The 22,096-nt window shown below is 39.4% G+C and overlaps 3 protein-coding genes and 1 long non-coding RNA gene across 5 annotated transcripts; 2 read left to right on the plus strand and 2 right to left on the minus strand.

Moving 5' to 3' along the window:
- Nucleotides 1-1,035: 1,035 nt before the first annotated feature.
- LOC140801195 (uncharacterized) lies at nucleotides 1,036-5,368 on the minus strand. Its single transcript, XM_073156194.1, has 5 exons — nucleotides 5,082-5,368; nucleotides 4,716-4,827; nucleotides 3,793-4,628; nucleotides 2,392-3,637; nucleotides 1,036-2,304 (listed from the first exon to the last, which is right to left on the minus strand). Exons 1-5 carry the CDS (start codon nucleotides 5,366-5,368, stop codon nucleotides 1,036-1,038), a joined length of 3,750 nt encoding a protein of 1,249 aa, XP_073012295.1.
- A 3,370-nt stretch (nucleotides 5,369-8,738) lies between these two features.
- On the plus strand, nucleotides 8,739-11,662 carry LOC140801279 (uncharacterized). Its single transcript, XM_073156310.1, has 3 exons — nucleotides 8,739-9,098; nucleotides 9,575-9,779; nucleotides 9,876-11,662. Exons 1-3 carry the CDS (start codon nucleotides 9,079-9,081, stop codon nucleotides 11,499-11,501), a joined length of 1,851 nt encoding a protein of 616 aa, XP_073012411.1. The 5' UTR covers nucleotides 8,739-9,078; the 3' UTR covers nucleotides 11,502-11,662.
- Nucleotides 11,663-13,401: 1,739 nt separating this feature from the next.
- Nucleotides 13,402-16,584, plus strand: LOC140800705 (uncharacterized). 2 transcript variants are annotated; one of them, XR_012111296.1, is made up of 4 exons: nucleotides 13,402-13,757; nucleotides 14,528-14,679; nucleotides 14,755-14,841; nucleotides 16,279-16,584. It is a non-coding gene; the product is annotated as an uncharacterized lncRNA (long non-coding RNA). The 2 variants fall into 2 exon arrangements; XR_012111295.1 differs by lacking the exon at nucleotides 13,402-13,757 and having other exon boundaries at nucleotides 14,377-14,679.
- A 2,182-nt stretch (nucleotides 16,585-18,766) lies between these two features.
- On the minus strand, nucleotides 18,767-20,471 carry LOC140800704 (transcription factor MYB93-like). Its single transcript, XM_073155496.1, has 3 exons — nucleotides 20,079-20,471; nucleotides 19,278-19,946; nucleotides 18,767-19,169 (listed from the first exon to the last, which is right to left on the minus strand). The coding sequence occupies exons 1-3, from the start codon at nucleotides 20,342-20,344 to the stop codon at nucleotides 19,142-19,144; spliced, it is 963 nt and encodes a 320-aa protein (XP_073011597.1). The 5' UTR covers nucleotides 20,345-20,471; the 3' UTR covers nucleotides 18,767-19,141.
- Between the last annotated feature and the right edge of the window lie 1,625 nt (nucleotides 20,472-22,096).

Genomic DNA, 22,096 nt, shown 5'->3' on the forward strand with positions numbered 1-22,096 from the left:
AAATGGTAATGCTGCTTGTGGGCTAAGACTTTAGGTGCTAATGCCTATTTGTCTCATTAATCACTAGGTTATTTTTTTTTTTTAATCTTTTAAAGTTAATTGAATGGTTTTAGTTATGCAAGAGAGAAGTGAAGATGAAATGGGACTCCATGGTGGAATCTATCTTTATCACCGGCAATAAAAGGATACGCCAACAGAACTAGCAATTACAAGGCAACAGACTAATCTTGATTGTGCTATATATTTGTATTTGAATATGAATACCGTATTCAATTATTACATATTAAAATTCTATTTTATATCTGTGAGATATAAATTGTTCATGTTGAAGTTATGTATGCTTTGTTTGCTCTTAATTTGCTGTTAATTGGAAGTAGCTGGAACCAACATGGAAGACAATTGGCTGATCATAATCATTTTTTATTAGAATATTTAATATATTCCTCTTAAATATCAAGTTTTACATCTCATTAATTCCTTGGTTTGTATTTGAACTCAAAAACTTTGTGTCCAAAGTGGAGGTTTTTTTTTTATTTGATTTTTTTATATAATTGGCACCGATTTTTTTTTTTAAATATCATAATTGTTGCGAAAATTATTGTAAAAAAATACCATTTAGTTAGTTAAATCTATCTAATATTAATTAAACCACAACCTTTGATTTAAATAATATTATCTTAAAAGCTATCCAATATTATAGAACAATAAAAAAAAATCTTCTTTAAGTGAGACAAAAGTTTTTTTTTTGATTGTCAATGAGCTGTGCCCAGCTATTTATTAATGGACTGTCGATGCGTAACCGCGTCGACAGCGATGAGGTTACAAAGTTCTGGGGGAGCGTTGGCCGCTCGAAAGAGCTGTAGCCAGAGGCCACGCTTGCCTTAGCAGCTGCCCAATCAGCAACAACATTTGCTTCTCTCCCTACGTGAGAGAGCCTAACTTCTACAAACTCTTTTGCGAGCTCAACACATTCCTGCACCAGGTTACGAACGCGCCAGGGGTTGCGCTCAATCTGTTGCATGCACCTGATGGCCTCTAAGCAGTCGTTTCAATCTCCAACCTACAACCTCTTCCAGCCGCCTTCAGACCCATTCTGATAGCCCAGAGCTCGATTTGTAGAGCCGAGTTGCCCGGGCACGGCTCCCATACCGCCTGGACTAGCTCTCCAGCTGCACTGCGAAAAATGGCCGCGGCACCTCCTTGGTACGCGTTGGCTCTTAGCGCGCCGTCGGTGTTAACTTTGATCCAACCCGGCTGCGGTGGTTCCCATATCTTCCTACTATTCCTTATCTTCGGAATCTTCCCTTTGTTCCTATGCTTGTATTCCTCCGCCATCGCAACTACTCTTCGGACCACTGCTAGCTTCGGCGTCCTCTTCTCACCAAAAACCACTCCATTCCTGCTTTTCCAAAGGGACCACAGCGTGCATGCAATCGTCCCTTTGGTCCGGCAGTCTTCCTCTTTAATTGTACTCCACTCTCTCGTGATCCATTCTTGGTCTATCATCGCTGTCTCCACCCCTTCTTTGGTGCACAGGATCTCCCACACCTCCCGGCTGTATCTGCACGTGAACATGAGGTGTTCGATCGTCTCGCGGAACAAACCGCACATAGCACATAATTCCTCTGAACCAACATGAATATATTGGAGATAAGCTCGCGTTGGGAGCCTACCCCACAGGAGTTTCCAACAAAAAACTCTGATCCTCGGAGCTACCGGTAGCCGCCAAAGATTTCTCCAACCTTCCCAAAGGTGATCGCTCTGAGGTAGTAAGGAGTGATAGATGGCTTTAACAGATGGAGTTCCCCTTGGGTGCGGCCACCAGATCCACCTGTCCTCACTGGTGGCGGAACCCATGGGGAAGGTTGAGATCTCATACGCCATGTCAGAACCCGCCTCCCTTACCAGCCTCGCCGTAGTCCATTGCTGATCTTTGATGATATCTACCACTCTCAAGTTTTCATCCATTAGCCCGTTTGCCAATTCCCTCGGCTGTCTGCTCCACGGGACCTCGTGCAGCCATGGGTCGTAGGCAGCTCTCGTGTCTTTACCATTCCCTATCATCACTCTGTAGCCCATCCTTAGCTGCTTGGCGGTTTTTGTTAGAGCCCGCCACACCCACGATGTGTTTTGGTTCTTCTTTGACTCCCACGGGTGCAGGCACCCGTACTTGGCCTGCATAATTCTGATCCATGGCGCCTGCTCCCTGTTTAGCATTTTGAAAACCAGCTTACCCAGATGGGCTGTTCTTGCATCTCTTAGTCGACGGACGCCGAGGCCACCCTGCTGCTTGGCCAAGGTAATCTGTTCCTAGTTCATCAGGTGTAGGTCGTGGCCTTCGTTGTTCTTCCAAAGGAAAGTCCGTGCTTTTTTGGTTATCTCCTCCAGTACCCCGTCCGGCACCCACGTGCTGCCCAGCCAGTATGCCGGGATCGCTAGCAGGGTTGCGTTAATCAGGGTTAGCTTGTCGGCTTGGGATAGGAGCGTCCTTTTCCAGCCAGCCAGCCTCTTGACGATCCGCTCCACCAGCTCCTGCTGATCTTTCACCTTCACTCTCCTCCCCGAGATAAGCACCCTGAGGTATTTGAATGGCATTCCTGTCACCTTCAAGCTGAGCTTAACGCTGAGTTGTCTTCCTTCTTTTGCCCCGATCTTGTTTGGCAGGTACAGTTCCGACTTGTTATAATTCACCCTCTGGTTTGTGATGTGCTCGTACCGGCTCAGGCACTCTAGGATGCTTTTAGCATTATCATTTGAAGCCTCCGTCATGAGCAGAAGATCATCTACAAATAGCAGATGAGACAGCTGCACATCCCCAACCCTATACCCTTGCATTAGCCCTTGTTCTACCTTCTCATTGATGATCCTCGACAACACTTGCGTGACGATGATGAAGAGGTAGGGTGATAGAGGGTCTCCTTGTCTCAGACCACTCCTCGGCGTGATCCAATTGGTCGGGCTCCCGTTGATCAGCAAGGCGAACCGGGGGGATGCGATGCACGCCTGCACCCAGTTACACCACCGTGGAGGGAAGCCCATCCGCTGTAGCGATCCTACCACCGCCTGCCAGCTAACCCGATCATACGCCTTTTCCATATCCATTTTAATCATCATAATAGGCTTTCCTCCCTTATCTGCAGCCATTGAGTGAGCCACCTCCTGAGCCGCTAGCGTGTTGTCTTCTATACTTCGGCCGGCCACAAAGGCCGCTTGCTCCGGTCCTATGAGGTTGGGCAGCACCGTCTTTAATCTGCTCACCATGACCTTTGCAATAACCTTGTACATGACATTGCACGGCGCAATGGGTCTGTAGTCCGCCACCTTAATTGGGTGCTCCTTCTTCGGAATAAGAGTTATGAAGGTGTCGCCCCAAGCTCTCGGCATTGTCGTGCTGGTGAAGAAATGGCCAACTGCCTGGCAAAGGCTTCCGCCCATGGTGTCCCAGTACTTGGTATAGACTTCCGCTTGCATCCCATCCGGGCTAGGAGCCTTGCCTCGCGGTAGACTCCACACCGCATCCTTGATCTCCTCCGCCGTCACAGGCCTCTCAAGTGCCAACGCTTCTTCGATCGATATGGTTGGTAGCGAGGGCCACTCATTTCTCCTGTCGTCTTGCTCTTCCACTTCCCCCCATAGGCTTTGGTAGAAGATGTGAAGATTTGGCTCACTTCATCCGGCTCCTGCACCCATCTTTCCTCTTCACCCATGATACCTGAGATCCTGTTACGCTGTCTTCTCATGGTAGCCGAGATATGGAAGAATTTGGTGTTTCGGTCTCCTTCCTCCGTCCACCTTAGTCGGGATCTTTGCAGCCACTTGATATTAAGTTGTCTATTAAGGGCGATTTTGCGATTGTATAGGCTTCTCAAACTCTGCACTCCCTCCTCCGTTAGCAAGCCATTGGCGTCCAGCTCTTCTAGATCTGCCAATTTGGTGTTGGTGTCTTTCAGACGCCGCTCCACACTCCCCACCGCCTCGCGGTTCCATCTGCTTAGGCATCTTCTCAGCTCGCTAACTCGGTGGGTGAACGCATGCATTGGATTGCCCCCGGCGTGCCGCGTCCAAGTGTCTTTCACAATGTTCTGGCATTCCTCATATTCCATCCAGAGGAGCTCGAACCGGAATGGTCTCTTACTCCTTGTCGTGTCTGCCGGGACCTTGAGTAGGAGCGACGCATGATCCGAAGCACCCTGGTCCAGGTGCTGGACTTTGCAAGCCGGGTGTTTGCTCACCCACTCCGTGTTGCCCAGGGCTCTATCAAGTCGGATCCATATGCGCCGCGTGCCTTTTTGATTATTACACCAAGTGTATGGAATGCCTTCATACCCTAGGTCGCACAGCCCCATATCGTCCACGAACTTCGCAAAAGCCTTTCCCTTTGGCCCCAGGGATACCTCTCCGCTGCACCGCTTCTCCTGCAGGGAAAGGAATGCATTAAAATCCCCTATGATCGCCCACGGCGTGCTGATGGCGGCCATGTTCTTCAGCTCCTCCCATAGTTCTTGCTGACCTTCTAGGAGGGTGCTGGCATAAACTGTAGTCCATATCCAGGTTTGTCCCGACGTGAGGGTAATGGTGAGGTGAATAGCATATCTTGATACAACTGCCACGTCCACCCACCCAATCTCCTTATTCCAGAGAACCAGAATGCCTCCAGATCAGCCTTGCGCAGGGATGGCAAACCACGCCCAGCCTCTTCCAAGCTTCTTTGCCACCTGCTCTGCTTCCAACCAGCTGGTATGCATTTCTAGCAAGGCTAACATGTCCAGTTTATGATCCCGGATCATTACTCTACAACAGTCTAGTGCCTCTTGTTTGCGGGCACCTCTGCAATTCCACACTAAGGTTTTTAACATTGCTAAACCTTAAGGTATGGCGAGCAGGCGGTCTGTCAGTGAATCCGTCCTCTCTTAGAGGTGGGTATGTCATTTCCACCTCCGTTGGTATCCTCATTTGAAAGCACCAGCTCCATGGCCTTCTCACCGGGAGCATCAGTTCCTTTGTTTGCCACCAGAGCCACCTGTAGATGTCTCTCATCTCCTTCCTTATCTTCCCCCTCCTAGTCTGCCAATAATAAGCACCGTTTAACTCTAGCCACCGTTTCCCCGTGTTTTCCCAATGGGTTTGTTTGTTGCATTGAGGTAGGGGTAAAGCCGGCCGAGACTAGTCCATCTTGGACAAAATGAGCCGGATAGTCACTGGTATTCCATCGCTCTCCTCCGAGGCTTCTGATTGTTTTGACGTAGGCCGACCGTTGAGCCCGCTGGTCTCTCGTGCCCAGCAACACTGTTATCCCTTGGACAACAGTAGTTCTTCCTTTCACCGCTCCTACACCTGTCGAGTTGTGATATCCGCCGTCCAGATCCATCTCGCCTAGCATTAAATGATCGCCCTCGGTGTCGCCTTCGCGTTCCTCAATCCGTACTTCCTTTTTTTTCTCTCCATTGGCTCGCTTCTTTAGCGCGGGCCCCGCCGCTCGGTCTTTTATTACCACACCTCCTGACGTGATTGACCTCGGGTTCAAGGATTCCTTCTTTGCTATTTCTTCTCCTTGGTTAGACTCTGCCACCTTCTTCTTCTCTATGTACTTTTGTTTTGCATGGGAAGCGTGCGAGCGACGTAGACTTTCCCTTTCTATGCCAACTCCGTCCTCCGTTTTCCTGCTGGTGCTGGCCTGCTGATGGTCTTTGCCGTGTTGGCCTACAATCTTTTCCTTGCCGTGGGCAATGTAGCTCTGCGTATATTGATTCCTTTCTCTATGATTTTTTGCCCCTTCTTTCTTTGTTGCTATTGTAGCCTGGTCTTTCCCCACCCCTGCCGGGGTACGGTTTGCGTAAGTGGTTCCTTTTCCTCTCTAGGTAGCCTGCCATCTTGGCTTCCTTTGGACGGTGCACCAAGGCCCATAATACGTGTTGTCTTCCTCCTTGTAGTCCTTTGGCAGGTTAGGGTTTGTCCTTTGCTGTTCGCCACCTCCCTCGCCGTCTTTTGTCGCCGGCGGCTCATCCCCTTGGTCTTTGGATGTGAACTCGCACTCTTCCACCTTATGCCCTATCCTTCCGTACTTGAAGCAGAATTTTGGGATGCTTTCATACAACACTCCTTGGTCCACTCTTTCTTCCTTTTTCCCAAGCCAAACCGCTGTTTTCAGAGGTTTGCTGAGGTCTACCTCGATGCACACCCGGGCAAATATGCTTCTGGAGTGATCTAGGGTTGTTTCATCTACCCGTAGAGGTCTGCCAAAGAAGGCTGCAACTGGAATAAGTGCCTCCAGTTCCCAGTATTCCTGCAGAAGATTATGGAGCTATATCCAAACCGGCGCTGTCGTGAAAGCCTCAGGGGACGGCCGGAAGTTGTTGCGCCATGGTATAAGGTTGAGAACTTGCCCTTGTATTGTCCACAGTCCATTGGTCAGCACATGGTCCAGGTCTCCTACCTTCTCGAATCTAAATACATAGTATCCCTCCGCCATATATGAGACCGAGAATCCCTTTATCCCCGCCCATAGCTTAGCTAGCATGGTTTTCATCCAAGCCAGCGGTATGCCCTTACCCAGGAATCTACCGAATAGTGATAGTTTCCACCTTTTCCGGCATTTCTCCAGCACCTCTGGGTCGATCACCACACTGTCTTCCAGCTGGTTGCGAAGTTTAGCCAGGATCTCCGCCAGTATAACTCCCAGTTTTACTGGTGCTTTTCTACTCTCCGCCGCTACAGAAGCCCAGGATCTGTTGGCCTCCCTAGGTTTTCCTTTACCCGCTACGGTTTGCTTTGCTTCCTCCGACTCCGACACCTTCGACGATGATGCCCTCCTCTAGTGCACATCTTCTCCTCCTGTCGTCGCTGGTGGCGCCTCCATTCGTTGGCTGTGAATCTTATATCTCACGAATCAATGCTCATAACAATCCTTTCTAAGTGAGACAAAAGTTGTTGATAAATAATTTAGATTCTAAACAAAAATAGAGAGAGAGAGAGAGGGTATTTTTAATTAATTATATGTGTTTGTTATAAATATTTTGTTAAAAACTAAATAAAAAAATCTTTATATGTCTATTTAGTTAAACAAAATATTTATATGTCTATTTAGTTAGATAGACATCATTAATTGCTTGGTTTGTATTTGAACTCAAAATCTTTGTGTCCAAAGTGGAGTGTTTTTTTAATTTGATTTTTTATATAATTGGCACCGATTTTTTTTTTAAATATCATAATTGTTGCGAAAATTATTGTAAAAAAAATACCATTTAGTTAGGTAAATCTATCTAATATTAATTAAACCACAACCTTTGATTTAACTAATATTATCTTAAAAGCTATCCAATATTATAGAACAATAAAAAAATATCTTCTTTAAGTGAGACAAAAGTTGTTAATAAATAATTTAGATTCTAAACAAAAACAGAGAGAGAGAGAGGGTATTTTTAATTAATTATATGTGTTTGTTATAAATATTTTGTTAAAAACTATTTTAAAAAAAGCACAATAATTTTAGCAGTAATTATAATATTCTAAAAACTTTCAGTGGCATTTATATAAAAAAAAATTAATAACTTATCTATTTTTTTTTATCACATACTTAATTCATTTCGAAACTTAAAACAAGAGACTTAACAATACGGCAACTTTCAAATATAAATTATAGACTTAATTAGTGGCTTATATTTAAAATTTATTATTAAAGTTTTAAAAATTATTAAGTTTGAGAGGGCTAATTTGGTAAAAAAATAAAAAAAATAGTTTAATAATTGATCATCATAGTGGTCCTTAATAAATTAACTTCGGTTTCTCCTAGCAATAAGCATTAACTGAGGGAGGCAACCAACTACTAAAGTCGTTTCTTTTGCACCTAAACCAATTTATTACGATTCCCGTGACTTGTAATGTGATCGGCAAAGGATTCCCTGCATCTCCCACTGCATGATCTTAAAAACATCCCAAGATATTTAAATTGAAACTATTATTTTTTATATTATATTTAAGATTGAATTTGAAGATAAGTTGTAAAAAATTAGATATATCTGTATATTTTTATCATTAAAAATTTGATGGGTATTATTTTAAATACATTGAAATACTTATTTAATTATTTATAATTTTATATCTTTAAATTTGACTCGTAGATTGGTTAAATATAATTAAAGATATAATAATTTTTACTTCGGTTCAGGGTTCCTCTTTTGTTTTAACAGTTTTGATCTCATCTAACACCTTGCATTTTAAAAAATTTAAGAAAATTTATAATTTACACCCTAGATTTTAACTATTTACAAATTGAGCCTTATATTTTATCGAACATGTATAGAAAATATCATGTTCTAATGTTAACTAAAATTAACTAACCCCTTATATTAATTTAACTATACTAAAAAAATTATGAAAATACCCTCCGCAATCACATTTTGTCCTAAAAGAGAGGAAGGGAGAATAAAGAAATTAAGAATATTTTAGTTATTTTTTAAAAAGTTATTAAAATTCGTTGAAATATTCAACCCAAACAGTGTTAGTATAATACTCCAGAATATTTTCTACACATAATCAATTAAAATTAAAAGACTGTGCTAAAAAAGAAGAAGAAAGTTTGACATTGATGGTTTGTAGCAAATTGGTGCAAACCCAGGGATCCCTGATGAGATTGAGAGTGGTAGTAGCAGTTGGCAGTAGACATCAGATGTCGTTTTGTGGGTCGAGACAGCCTTGCTAAGTTGCTAAGTTGCCATACTCAACTCTCCCATTTGCTACCCGACAACCATCTCAAACATTCATTCACCTCCCTTTTCTTCCATTATTTTTATTTGATGAAGTTGCTCTAATGGAGATCTTTACAATTTAAATGGATTTACAAGTTTCTACCTCAAAATCTAATCCACATTTAATTCTTTTAAAAAGAGAGACATTAATTGTATGAGTACTACTCTGGAAAAGAAAAAAAAAAAAGTCTTTCTCTCTCTCTCTCTCTCTTCCTGTGTCTGTGCTTGATACTGTCCCCAAATACCCACTTTCTGAGCTCCATCAAAAGTGCCCTCTTTTATTGGCATTCTCTAGCTTCATCTCCTTGCCACTATTCGCCATATCTGCGCAAGAATGCTGCCGGCCAAACCCAAGTGAGTAGTATTTTATTTTTTAATTTTTATTTTCCTTCTTCTTTTCCCTTTCTTTCTCACTGCCCAAAATGCTACTTTTGTTGGGATCCATGGCTTCTCTTAGTCCTCCAATCTCTTTTGCCTCCCCACTTTCTGTTTTTGTTGCAAAGGTGCATCATTGGCCATAAATTTTCAATCTTTTGGAAGCAAAGGGTAACTGGGTGTTCTCTGTTTCAGATTTTTCTTTTAGTTGATCTAGATGTGGGATTTATCTTCGATCACTCTAGTGAATATTTTGCATTGCTTCCATGTACCAAGATGCTTCTTTTAGTCCTACCTTCTAGCATCTTAGTTACTTAGCAGTTGGTACAGATGAGAGATCTTTTCATCTATGTGTATGCAATAACTGTTTCGTTGTGGTGTGATCTGTCTCAATTTTCTGTGCACTGCTGTTGATGATCTAGGGAGCATCTGAGATTTGTATTTTTTATAAACAGATCTGGCTTGTCTGACACTTCAACTAACAAAAAGATGACAGCAACCCCTAAGGTTAGCAAATTAGGTAAGGGTGAATGCACCAAATCGAACTCGGGGCCATCTTCTCCCGTTCCAAAACCACGGCTTTTGAACGACCGGTCGCCGAAATCGGCTAATTCTAGAACCACCGGGGAGCGCCAATCGCCCAAGAGTGGTACTCCAGATGTAAGCTAGTTGGATGCTGCTAATTTTGTCTGATATCCATTATGTATGATCCTTATGTTATGTTCTGATTGTTTAGGGTTTTGGTTTTTGTCGTAGAAACAACCGCAAGCAAGGAAGGCCGCGGCTGAGCTGCAGGCACAGTTGGATGCGTTGCAGGAAGACGTCAAGAAGGCAAGGGAGCAATTGGCGGGTGTCGAGCAAGAGAAAATTAGGGCGCTCGATGAGTTGAATGATGCTAAGAGGTCAGCTGATGAGGCAAACGAGAAGCTCCGTGATGCAATTGCTTCCCAGAAGAAGGCTGAGGAAAGCTTACAGCTTGAAAGGCTTCGAGCAGATGAATCGGAGCAGGCAGGCATTGAATCTTGTCGGAAGCTTGAAACTATCCAAAACCAACAATCCGTTGATGCATCTGTGTTACTTTCTGTAACTCAGGAGCTGGAGAGGGTGAAGCACGAACTAGCAATGTCAACTGATGCGAAGAATTCTGCAACCAGTATTGTCGAAAGAGATACAAGAAAGGTGGAGTCTGAGCCCAGCAGAAGGAAGGCAGAATTGCTGCAATTACAACTGAAGGAATCAAATCAGTCCAAAGAATCTTCGTTGAAGTCATTGGCACATGTAATGCAGCAGTTAGAGGAGAGCAATGCTTTGCTGCAAGATGCTGAATCCGAGATTGCAACTCTTAAAGGAAAAGTGGGATCGCTGGAAATCGAGGTGGCCAGGTACAAAGGTGATTTCGAGGAGTCGAATAGGCATTTTGATTTAGCACAGCTGGAGATGCAAGATTTAGGGCAGACGGTTGAATTATTAAAACATGAGCTTCAAAGAATGGCTAATGATGAGAAGGACGCAACTTCAAACATTCAAAGACTGTCAAAGGAGAGGGATAAACTGCTTGATGATCTTAAGGCTGCTAAAGATGAAACAGAGGAAGTTAAAAAAGCAATGGCAGGTTTAACTTCTGCTTTGCATGAGGTGTCTATGGAAGCAAGAGAATTGCAAGAAAGGTTATTGACAAAGAGCAGCGACATTGAGGATGCTCATGCCAAAATTGAGCAGTTAGAATCAGCACGTAGGAACACCGAGGAGATGTATGAGGTGATGCTTGACGAAGCAAGATATGAAATCGCTTGCCTTAGGAAAGCTGTCGAAAGACTTGAATCTGAAGCGAAAAACCCGACTGATGAGTGTGATGTGGGAGATCTTAAGGTTGAAACGACAAATGTAATTGAATGTCCCAAAGAAGTCGAGCATGAGGAACAGACAGCTAAAGAAGATGGAGTCAAGATGTCAATTCAGTTAAGATTACTTGAACAAAGTAAAGCTCAAGAAAATGGCGGCCTCAGCTTGCAGAAAACCAACGGCCTGCCAAACCATGAAAACAAGATTAAAGACGGACAACTAAAATCTGAGACACTCCTTAGTAAGCTTAAAGATTGCCGTGCAGATGACTCAGAGGTGGAAAAGGAGAAGGAACATGTGGAAACTGAGACATGGGGAACTCGTGCAACAACGGAGAAGGACATCAGATCGGATGGGGATCAAGAGGCAGATTCAGTGGACGATGAGCTTGAGCCGAAGACCGACAGTTTCGAGCAGCTCGACGATTTGATGATTGAAAACATTGACAATGTGGGTACTTTGCCCAAGCAGCAGCAAAAGAAGAAGGCTTTCCTTGGCAAGTTTGGGAGACTACTGAAGAAAAAAACAGACCATAACTAGTGGGAGTAATTTCATCTTAGATACCTCATGTGTTTTGTTTGAGATAATCTAATTTTCCCTGTCAGATAATTTTGGTGTAATATGCATTATTTTTCTTTATTATGTTTCCCTGAATTGTTTGCAGAGAGGAGATAAAGATGAATGGTACACTATTGGCTTCATGAGTGTTTTGTTTGCCTTTTGTTTCCTTAGACTACCCCTATGTTTATTTACATGCTATCCTTGGTCTTCTTCTATTTCCCTTGGAAGCCCTACATATTTATACTTGTATTGATGTCCTCACAATTTCTTGAGAGGATTTGAATCCACTTTTGGGCCCTTGTAAAGAAACACACAGCAAAGAGAAACTTTTTATAGAAGATGGCTGTGTGAGTGTGAGTGTGAGTGTGTGTGTAAGAAGTGTGCCTTTTTTGATAGACTTCACCCCATTTTAATCTTGAAAATGTCAAGTATCCCTATCTGTTAAAATCTGGGAAGAAAACAAGAAACTAAATAATAGAGAATGAATGATGGAAACTTTCAAACACCCTTTTATAATGATTGCAGCTTCTGTCTCTCTCTCTCTCAACAAACTTCTTTTACACCCTGGCTGCATGAAGGCACTAGGAAAAGAGAAGATGGAGATAGGAGGTGAAAAAAAAATTAATTTTTGCATGTTAGGGATAAGCTTTCCAAGAAATGATGAAAAAGAGCATCTTGGTTGATGAGAGGGAAGAGGCATGCAACTTTACTTCTATTTTTAAAGAGACTATTTTTAAAATAATTAAAAAAATATTCTTCAACAATGCCTTTATTTTCAGAGCTTTTATAATTGAGTTGCATTTAACTTTATAATTTATAATAATAAATTTTAGTGTGCATTTTATATATAAATTATATACACTTTATTATAACAAAATATATAACGATCGTAAAAAAAAAATCTTGCTTTTTCTCTTGAAAAAGTGAAGAGAAATATAGAGAGATAATTATTATTTTTGTTTCTCTCATTCACTTTCTTAAACATAAATCCATACCTTTGCCTAATCATATCAATTTATCTTAATATAGAGAGATTATATAATTGCTATGGAAATTTTTTTTAAAATATCATAAATGCCACCAAAATTAATGAACTCTTTCAAAAACACTTGAATTTATTAGCATTTTATTTTTAGACAAACATATTAAATGGTTCAGCGTCTTCCTTTTCTTGAGAAAATTTATTTATCATTTTCCCAACAAAAAAGTTTTGATAATAAAATTTTGAAATTAAAATTTAGAGGACTTATCATTCTTTATCAGTGATTTGGAGCCCACCCTGTAGCCATTCCTTAATTATTTTTATATTCTTCGCAAAAGTTTTATCTATATTCTTCTCACTTGATATTTGATTAAGCTCCGATCAAAATAGTTCAACATTATGAACTATTGATTATAAAACTATGACCTTCTAAACTAAATAGTTCGAACATTTTAATAAGACGTTAAATAAATTTAGCATTTTTAATAATAAGACACTTAATTGTCTAGTGTTTTATTTAGAAAAATAGAATCATATTTCTCTTTCGTTAAGTGATTGAATGAGTCCATGCCTCGGTAATTCTTTTCTAGATGTGTTGCTGATCAGAATTAAAATATTGATATAATTAGTGACTTAACTTATAAGTAAAACACTGAACTAGTTAGCGTTTTATATTCTTAGCAAAAAACTAATTAATTTAGCATTTTATGGACATAATTATTTGTTCGGAAAAATTAGACCAATTTTGATATTAAGTTTGAGGCGGAGTCTAGTTTGATATATTAATTTTAGAAAAGGGCTAATTTGGTAAAAAAGAAAAAAGAAAAAAAAAACTCCCTATTTCCATTCAAACTATATCCATTTGCGCTTTGGATCTTCTTCGCCAAAGTTGTCATCTTTTACTCGGTCGGCGAAGAACCCGTCTCGTCCCCTCGCATTCCGGTCGTCATGGAGATCGCAATGGGGGTGGAGGGCGTCGTGGTCGACATCAATTACTTGCGAGAAGTTGTTAATGGGAGCAAGTGGGTTGATGGGTCGTTCGCTGTTTCGCGAGAAGATGGACAAAGGGAGGAGCTTTGAGTAGCGATTAATGCAGCATGGGGCAAGGAGGCGGTTGTTGGTGGATGTTTAGGGTTTAAAGACCCTCGCATTGGATTTCTGCGATCAAGTTTTCTTCCGGATTTTGGTGCCAGAGAGGCATAATTTGCACTTACTTTTCTATATGGGGAAATGATTAGAGAAATCTATTCATGGTATGAAAATTTTGATATCTTCCGTTTAGTTCTTGTAGATTGATGTTTGAGATTATATTTGTATATATGATTATTACTTATTTTTGGGGAATTCTATTCATGGTACAAGCCAATTTAGGGAGTGCTTTCCACATCTAGTTAGCTTACAAGAACCAAGTACTGTACTAGTTCCTCATAAGTGATACATCCTGCCCAACTTGCTCCGTCCTTTTTGTAACTTCACATGAGTAGTTTATCTAGGAGTCTAATTAAAGTAATAATTAGAAGAATGGATAACATTTAGGTTTAATATCCCTCGTACTAGTTGTTATGCATGGGGAACATTATTTCCTTGTAGATGCCTTATTTTAAGTGGATAACATTTTAAGTTTTACTCGTTTTGTGACCAATCATATTTCCTTGTAGATTGCTAAGTCTTCTTATTTGCAATGGAAAACATGCTCATGAGTGAATCGAACCAAAACAAGAACAAGCACATCCACCCTATTATTGGGGATTTTATCAGTATTAAGGTGTACTTCAAAGGAAACATTCTATCGTGAAGCAAAATAATATCTTTTTATCTTCATGTTAAGAACTAAAATGATTTACTTCTAATAGTTGATTGAGATATATTTATTGGCTTGAACTTCTAGGATAAATTTTTGCAATGTCTCAAATTTAATCACCACTAAGTTTAAATGAAAAAAATATCATTGGTTGTTGTGTCATGTAACAGTATCAAACTTTCAGTGATACTGGGCATGCTGATTTGCCATCTGCCAGTGCAGATGTTGAACAAGGTGATGCGCCCTTGTGCCAAATAATTTTTCTTGTTTGGCATGGAATTACAAAGTTGGCACTATGCAGGGTGGTTGGCGTGCGTTGGCACAGGATGATATTGAGATGCAACCAGTGTCGGTGCATATTTATTTTCGCCATGGTACGTGACTATTGAATGGCATGCTACTAAACAAGATACTGTTCGAGGCTTATATCATTAGTTTCTTATGTATAGTTGAACTCCATAAAGCTGTGCTGACTCCTCAAAATGTTCTGAGCAGTCCTGCTACTGGCTCTAGACTCCAACTTGTAGGCTTTGGAGGTAAAGATTGACAGACTTTTCTATCAATAAAAATGGCTAGGTTCTCCTCTCAGTTTTCCTCCTATTTAATGCTTTAATCTTCAGGATCACATCTAGCATTTCTTTGTAGTAAAATGGTTATGAGAGGAGGTGAGAGCGGTGCAATAAACAAGAGTGCACTGTGTGAAGGCGTAATACAAATTACAGTAGTATTACAACTGTAATACAATAAGGCTGCAGCAAGTTTTGCTTTCTGTAATTGAGAATTTAGAGATATAGTTACATTGAGGATGTATGAAGATTCTTGAATCTCAAGGTGAGGTGCTGCTTTTGTAGTCTTTATGCATTTACCTGTGTCATTAGCCACCTTCAGACAGCTTCTATTAGATCAGATGATCACATTCTAATTGGTCCATGTGCACCTTTCCCTTGAGTAAACTAGTGAATCGTTGCAGCACAGAAGATCTTCTATTTAGATTTAAATAGGTTCAAGTGATGCTTGATGAATCGTGGGTTGCTGCTGTGTTTATCTTGTCGAAACTCAAAGGAAGTATTTGACCTAATCTATTTGAATTGAGAAAAAAAAGATCACATAGCAGAAAGGAACTTCAAGTTATGTGTTAACTTATGCAAGTTCCCCCCAAGATAAACTGTCAGTTCAATTGATCTTCATATTAGAATCTGCATGTAAGGAAACCTTGTTAGAATCTAAACTTTGTATTCAAGTTGCTGGTTCTCAAAAGGCTAAATTCTATGGTCAAATTCAAAACCGTCTGCTTTTTGATAGTTATAGATTAGTGTGGTTATATATTATTGTCATCAGCTTTCTTTCCAGCTTCAGAACAGTTGCCACTACAAGACATTCTTTCAGAATATACACATCACTAGTGACAATTGAAATATGATGATCATGGAACATCATTCATTCCTATGGAGTAAAGATCAACCTCAGCCTCGAAAACAAAGTTGATTGTTTAGTAAGAGGGATCATTGAGGCTAGTTGCACTACGTACAATGTTTTAATTGCAAATATACACTGTAGGATATCATCCATGCTGGTCTTTTTAGCCCCTGTTCTGCTTCTTTGTGATGTTCAGATGCTTATATAGTATTCTTCAAGAGGATGAGAACTGATAATATTGCCCCAAATGAAACAGAATTGTACTAGGGAAAGTTTGCATGGAACAACAACATTTTAGCAAAGGATGTGCCTTAGAGTTGTGTATGATGTGTGGACTTCTGTCTTAGTTGTTATGCTGTTGCAACTACCTTTTCTACTTCTGTTACTATTGTTGCTATTTATCTCTTCTCAGTGTAACGGCTGCTGCTAGTTTTGCTTTTTAACTCTACTACTGTTCTAAAATTACTGTTGATGTGGCTACTGCTGTAAGTATTGTTTTTTAATTATGTGGCTATTCATTATCATGTTAGTTTTACTCTAGATGCTTTTCATGTCAGGGGTGTTGGTGGACTTTGATTAATTACCAATTCCTATCATTTTTTTTATTGCTGCTCAGTGGAGATTTATGTACAAAGGAGAAAAGGCATTTTGTCGTATAGATCAATCTTCAGGTGAGCTTCCATGACAAAGCAAATATGACTTGATATTTTGTTTCATGGATAAGACCAAAGGACTTGAGCAATCATATAACTGTAATGTGACATCAAAGTGCAACCTTTGCAGAGAAGTCTATCTCTATTCTGAATTATGGAGCAGATTTGTTTATCACATTATATTTGTCCTTAATAGGATTTTAGGTTGCATTGCTGCATGAGTAACTGCCATGAATCTTCTTAACCTTGTTCATTCATCTTTGCTCTTCTTTTAGTTATTCTAATCGACTCTGCGTTTTCACGTCAACATGATTGATCCTAAAACTGTTATACATGCGCCTAATCCATGCGTAACAAAGTTTTTTTATCGCATAATATTTGTCCTTTAGTAGGATTTAGGATACATTGCTGCACGGGTAACTGCCATGAATCTGCATAACCTTGTTCATTCATCTTAGTTCTTCTTTTAGTTATCCTAATCAACTTTGTTTTCATGTCAACACAATTGACCCTAAAACTGTTACATTTGTACCTAATCCATTTTACCGCGTGCACAACTCAAACACCTTTTTGGGAGTTTAATCTGTAAAAGCAAATGTTATTTTCGTTGACAGTTCTAGCATCAAAATATGTGTCATTTTTGTCCTAAAATCACCAAAACATGTGTATTATTGCTATATTCTGGAAGCCGATCAATTGACAGATTTTATTCCTAGCATCAATCAAAGTTGAGTGTGCTTTTCCATCTGGTCCTTTCATGATTGTTTTATCTGAACTGTAACAATATAAGAAGAAAATAATATATATAGGATGCTGACTATCAGTTATATTGGAAGTGACATTTCCTTTGTTACACTCCTCTGATGACATCCTATGAATCTTTAGGTTGGAACACAAGCATATATTACTAAGGTTAGGTAGATGGTTGTTTCTTGTAGGTCCATGGCTTACCTAATAAACACTATGTTATCCCTTGTGGGACAATCTATTTGAGATTACTGAGCAGCCAGGTTTGAAATTCTTAAGGGTAGAAGAACATCAATGGTAAATTCCAATGACGATGATCATCGAGTTACTTTTATCTGAGGGTGTTAGTATGTGTGACGGTAAGTCTTACTATTGTGATAGCAAAAGGAGTAAGACCGCGAACATCTTGCCTTCGTAATCCGACCTTTTGTCTTCACTTTTTATCCAAAATAGAACCTAGATTTCTTGTGAACTAACTCGTGTTTGAAGGATATGCATGAGATCAAGTATGTTGTTGTCTTTAATGTTCTTATGGAACTTGCAGTCAGTTACAACAGTTTACATACCTTGCTAGTGTTTGACTTGCTAGAAACTTTTAACTATTTCCATTGGCCTATTTACTGAGTTTTTTTATTATCAAACTAGCTCTCTTAACTTAAACATGAAATTAGGTGTGTTTAGAAATCACTAATCTAATCGGCAATTTATATAAAAATTTCAAATCCTTTAAAAAATTTGTCATATATGATGGAGAAATTTCTATATAAGCTAACGACTTATATTTAAAAATTATTGAACTGAAAAATGATTTATATAAAAATTTCTCAGGACTTGACATATTTTTTATAGGATTGAAGTTTTTTATACAACTCAGTCAGTGACTACGTCTGCTGTTTTCAAATACACCTAGTTTTGAATTTAAGTTTCGCAATGCATTAGACATAAAAAAAATATTAGAGCCAGACACTTAAAATAGTCAAAAACTCTTTATTTTACTTGCATTCTTATATATTTATGTACACACGCATGTTATATATATATATATATGTATGTATGTATAATGTGAGAGAGACTTAAATACAAACACTTTACAAGCATACTTTTTAACAAAAATGATAATATGTCATTATCCTATAGAATTAATTAAACAACAGCAAGTGATGGAGAGATGAAAACTGGGGGTTTGCTAATAATAGTCAATGGCTTGTAGTCTAAGGAATAATTCTACCTAATTAGTAACCAATAATGTGACATATTGTTTCAAATGAGGGGGAAAAATGACACATAATTCAAATAAGAAAGGACAATTTCATCTTTCTCCATCATCTCATGCTGTATTAAAAGGACCACTTCACAAACCCTAACACTTTGGAATCTTTTTCATATTTTTCTTCTTTCAATATACCCCACAAATTTTTTTTTTAAAAAAACACCTTGAATTCTTTCTCTTTTTTTATTTTAATAAAGGCATTTTTATCACGTATAAACCTAGGTATCCATATGTCCACCTTGGATTCTTCAATCATTTGACGCCATACAGAAAGGGCCGCTCCACAAACCCTAACACCGCGGAATCAAATTTTCTTTTCTATATTCAAAATAAATAAATCAAGAAATAAAAAAATAGAAAAGCAAACACCTTGGATTCTTGGTAATCTTTTGAAATTTCCATAATAGTTCACTTTTATCAAATGTCAACACATCAAACCACCCCAACTCCAACTAACTAAAATTTTCTATCATTATACCGTTTATCAACTCCTTAACCTTACCTAATCCTACCCTAATTGTCTTGGGATGATGTGAACACCAAGTCAATTCTATTCAAACAAGTAACCTTGACATTAATCACAACTATAATACTTCTCTTTTACAACCCTATTTTTTTTCTGTGAAAAATATAAGATGAAAAAAAAAAAAATCTCACACATTCTCTAACACCACCAAAGTATCTAACTTTGTACATCACCAAGTGTGTAATAAATCAATCCATTTAATTCTTCCTTACTTTCTATATTCTTCATGCTCCTTTTGCCCACTGCATTAATCTGTATAGGAAAATAAAATTATCATGTTACTAATTAATATCCAACAAAAAGAAAAAAAAATTAACAAGAAAAAAAGAAGAAGAAAGAGAAAATATCTATCCTACTTACTGATCAAGCATGTCTTTCCATCCCTGATCACTGTTCAGATCCTCAAGATTGAGTCCCTGCCAATCCTCCACGGCGGTCGAGGACGACGACGGCGAGCTCATCGCCGTCTCACACGAGTTATAAATCAAAGGAGGTATAGAGTTTGAAGATGGAATATTGTAAGAAGTATTGCTACTAACTCCATTTGCCATCATCTCTCCTCCCACATCGAGAGGAGGGCAAGGTTGGTAGTTACTAAGCTGTTGATCGGCGGCGAAGCTCGACAGGATCGCCGGCGCCGAAGAGGTTGCAGTTTGAAGTAGTACTCCAAGAGGGTCATTGGAGAGGCCCATGAGACTACTACTAGTAGTAGTCGCCAAGTCGATACTCGGGTTTGTGCTACAAGTAGCGTTGTTAGTATTTAACATGAGTTGAATCAGAGTTTGCACCAACTGCAATCTAGCCAGGTGAGCAGCATCTGCTTGCAGTTTGAGAGCGTTAAAGCTTCCGAGGTTGGCGACGGCGAGTAATCCGGGAAGCCCTGCCGCTATCACATCGGCGTCGGTCCTCGGGCGATGCGTCACCGGATCGATCCCGACGCGGAGGAGCTTCTTCTTCATGTGGGTGTTCCAGTAGTTCTTGATCTCGTTATCTGTTCGCCCCGGTAGTCGCATGGCGATCGACGACCACCTTCAATTAATAAACACACATTAAATTAAACAAAACTTTATTTATAACACTTGGAGAAGATATATATATATATATATATATATATATATATATATATAATTGAGGGAGGGTAGTGGGTGTAGTTGGAATTACTTGTTTCCGAGAACGGAGTGGAGGTGGACGATGAGCTGCTCCTCCTCATCGGAGAAGCCCCCTCTCTTGATGTCGGGCCGGAGGTAGTTCGTCCACCGGAGGCGGCAGCTCTTGCCGCACCGGTTAAGTCCGGCGAGCTTCGGCAGCCGCCGCCAGCTCCCAACCCCGTGCTTCTCGATGTAGTCTTTGAGCAAGTTGTCCTCCTCCGGCGTCCACGGCCCTTTCTTTAAGCCCATCTCGACGTCACAGCATGGAGATCTCCCCATCTTCTTCTTCCTTCTTCTTCTTCTTTCTTCTTCTTTCTTTGTAGAGTTTTTGAGTGGGGTTTCTGTAGCACTATCAGAGATGAGGAGTAAGCAGTGGAAAGAAGAGGACGGTGGGGGTTTGGATTTGTTTTTGGCATTTGGATGTGTCCAAGTTTGTGGATTTATAGGAGTTTTCAAGAGGGGGTGGGGTTGGGGTTGGGGTTGGGGTTGGGGTTGGAAGTGGGTTTGAGGTAAACGAATAAAGAAATCGATCTTTGTGTAGAAGGAGACGCATGCAAAGCTTCATATGACCATAAATAGTCATACCTCTTCTTTTTTTCTTCTAATCCTTTGTTTTGTTTTGTTTTGTTTTACTACTACTCCATTCTTATTAACCATTATTTTTCTACCCACTGTACGTCTTAATACTGTTTAGTCTTTTGAATTCTTAATCAATGAGCTTCCATCTTAGTTTATACCACGTACCCTTTTGATCTGCATGCATTTAAACTTAACCAAGAAGAATTAAAGAAAAAGATTTAATGAAGAATGGAATCCATATATGATTGATATGAACAGTTGGATTATGCTCTTCTAATGTGGAGGTGATGAACACGCAACCGAGGAGGAGGAGGAGGAGGAGGATTAGGTGTGCAAATGCAACATGGCGGGAGATGAGTGGTGCAAAGGGAATTATAAAATGTCACAAAGATGTATCATGGAAGGAACTACGTACCTGTTTCCCTTGTGTTTCACACTTGCTTGTTTGGGAGTAGGGCATCCAAGTGGTCACAAGGGTAATGGTAATGGTGATAGTGATAAGATCATCATAAGTAAATTGACTAAATTGATGTTGGTTTGTTAGCTAGATGTCTCATGCTTGTATATTGTATACCACACGCGAACAAATCAATAATACTTTGATCATGATCGATATTGATCGATACTTCTTAAAAAGATATGATAGACATTGTTGGTCTGTGAAATGTGATCTAACTACTTTGAGTTTAATTTTTCAATTAGCTCATTATTAAACCTAATTTTACTAATGGAAATGTTGGCTTTCCTTAATAACCTAATGCATCAAATAGGAGAAAACATATACTTAGGGTCCTCAATTATTTGGATTTCCTATTGCATTGTATAGTTTTAATTACTAAAATATCAGCAAATTTATCAAAAATATTATATTTTATCTTTGTTATTGTTTACAACTATCATATGGATATCCATCATTCGTATTCTTGCATTTCACTTAAAATGGCTATAAAAATACTACGTCGGTAGTTTTGTTAACGGTCAGTTATCAAGTAAGATAACTATAGGTGGAAAATTGTTCGTAATACAATTGAATACATTCTTGTAGGTTAAGGTAAAAGTAAATAAGTAACTATATTTTAAAGTCAAAATATGAAGTATTTTAAATATTTTGATTTTTTATTTTTAAAAGTAAAGTAACATAATGTTCTCTCATTTGTGAATTTAGGTAAACCGCAAAGGTCAAATGATAAATATTCATACGATAGAGTGTGAATAATAATAATAATAATAATAATAATAATAAAAGCAAAAGATACGGTGTTTTCGATAAATTTATTTAAAATATATTTATTTGGAAAGAGAAGAGGATGACATGGCTCCTCTTATGAATAAGATGTGCACTCCCTTTTACACTATTCTTGATATATTTGACCATTGACTTTGATACTATATTAGATAATTAATTGATCTACAAACTTAAATTATTAGTTTATAAACTAACATGATTTAGTT

Source organism: Typha latifolia, chromosome 14 (genome assembly GCF_019914945.1).
Source record: "Typha latifolia isolate L0001 chromosome 14, TyphaL0001v2, whole genome shotgun sequence".
Classification (NCBI taxonomy): domain Eukaryota; kingdom Viridiplantae; phylum Streptophyta; class Magnoliopsida; order Poales; family Typhaceae; genus Typha; species Typha latifolia.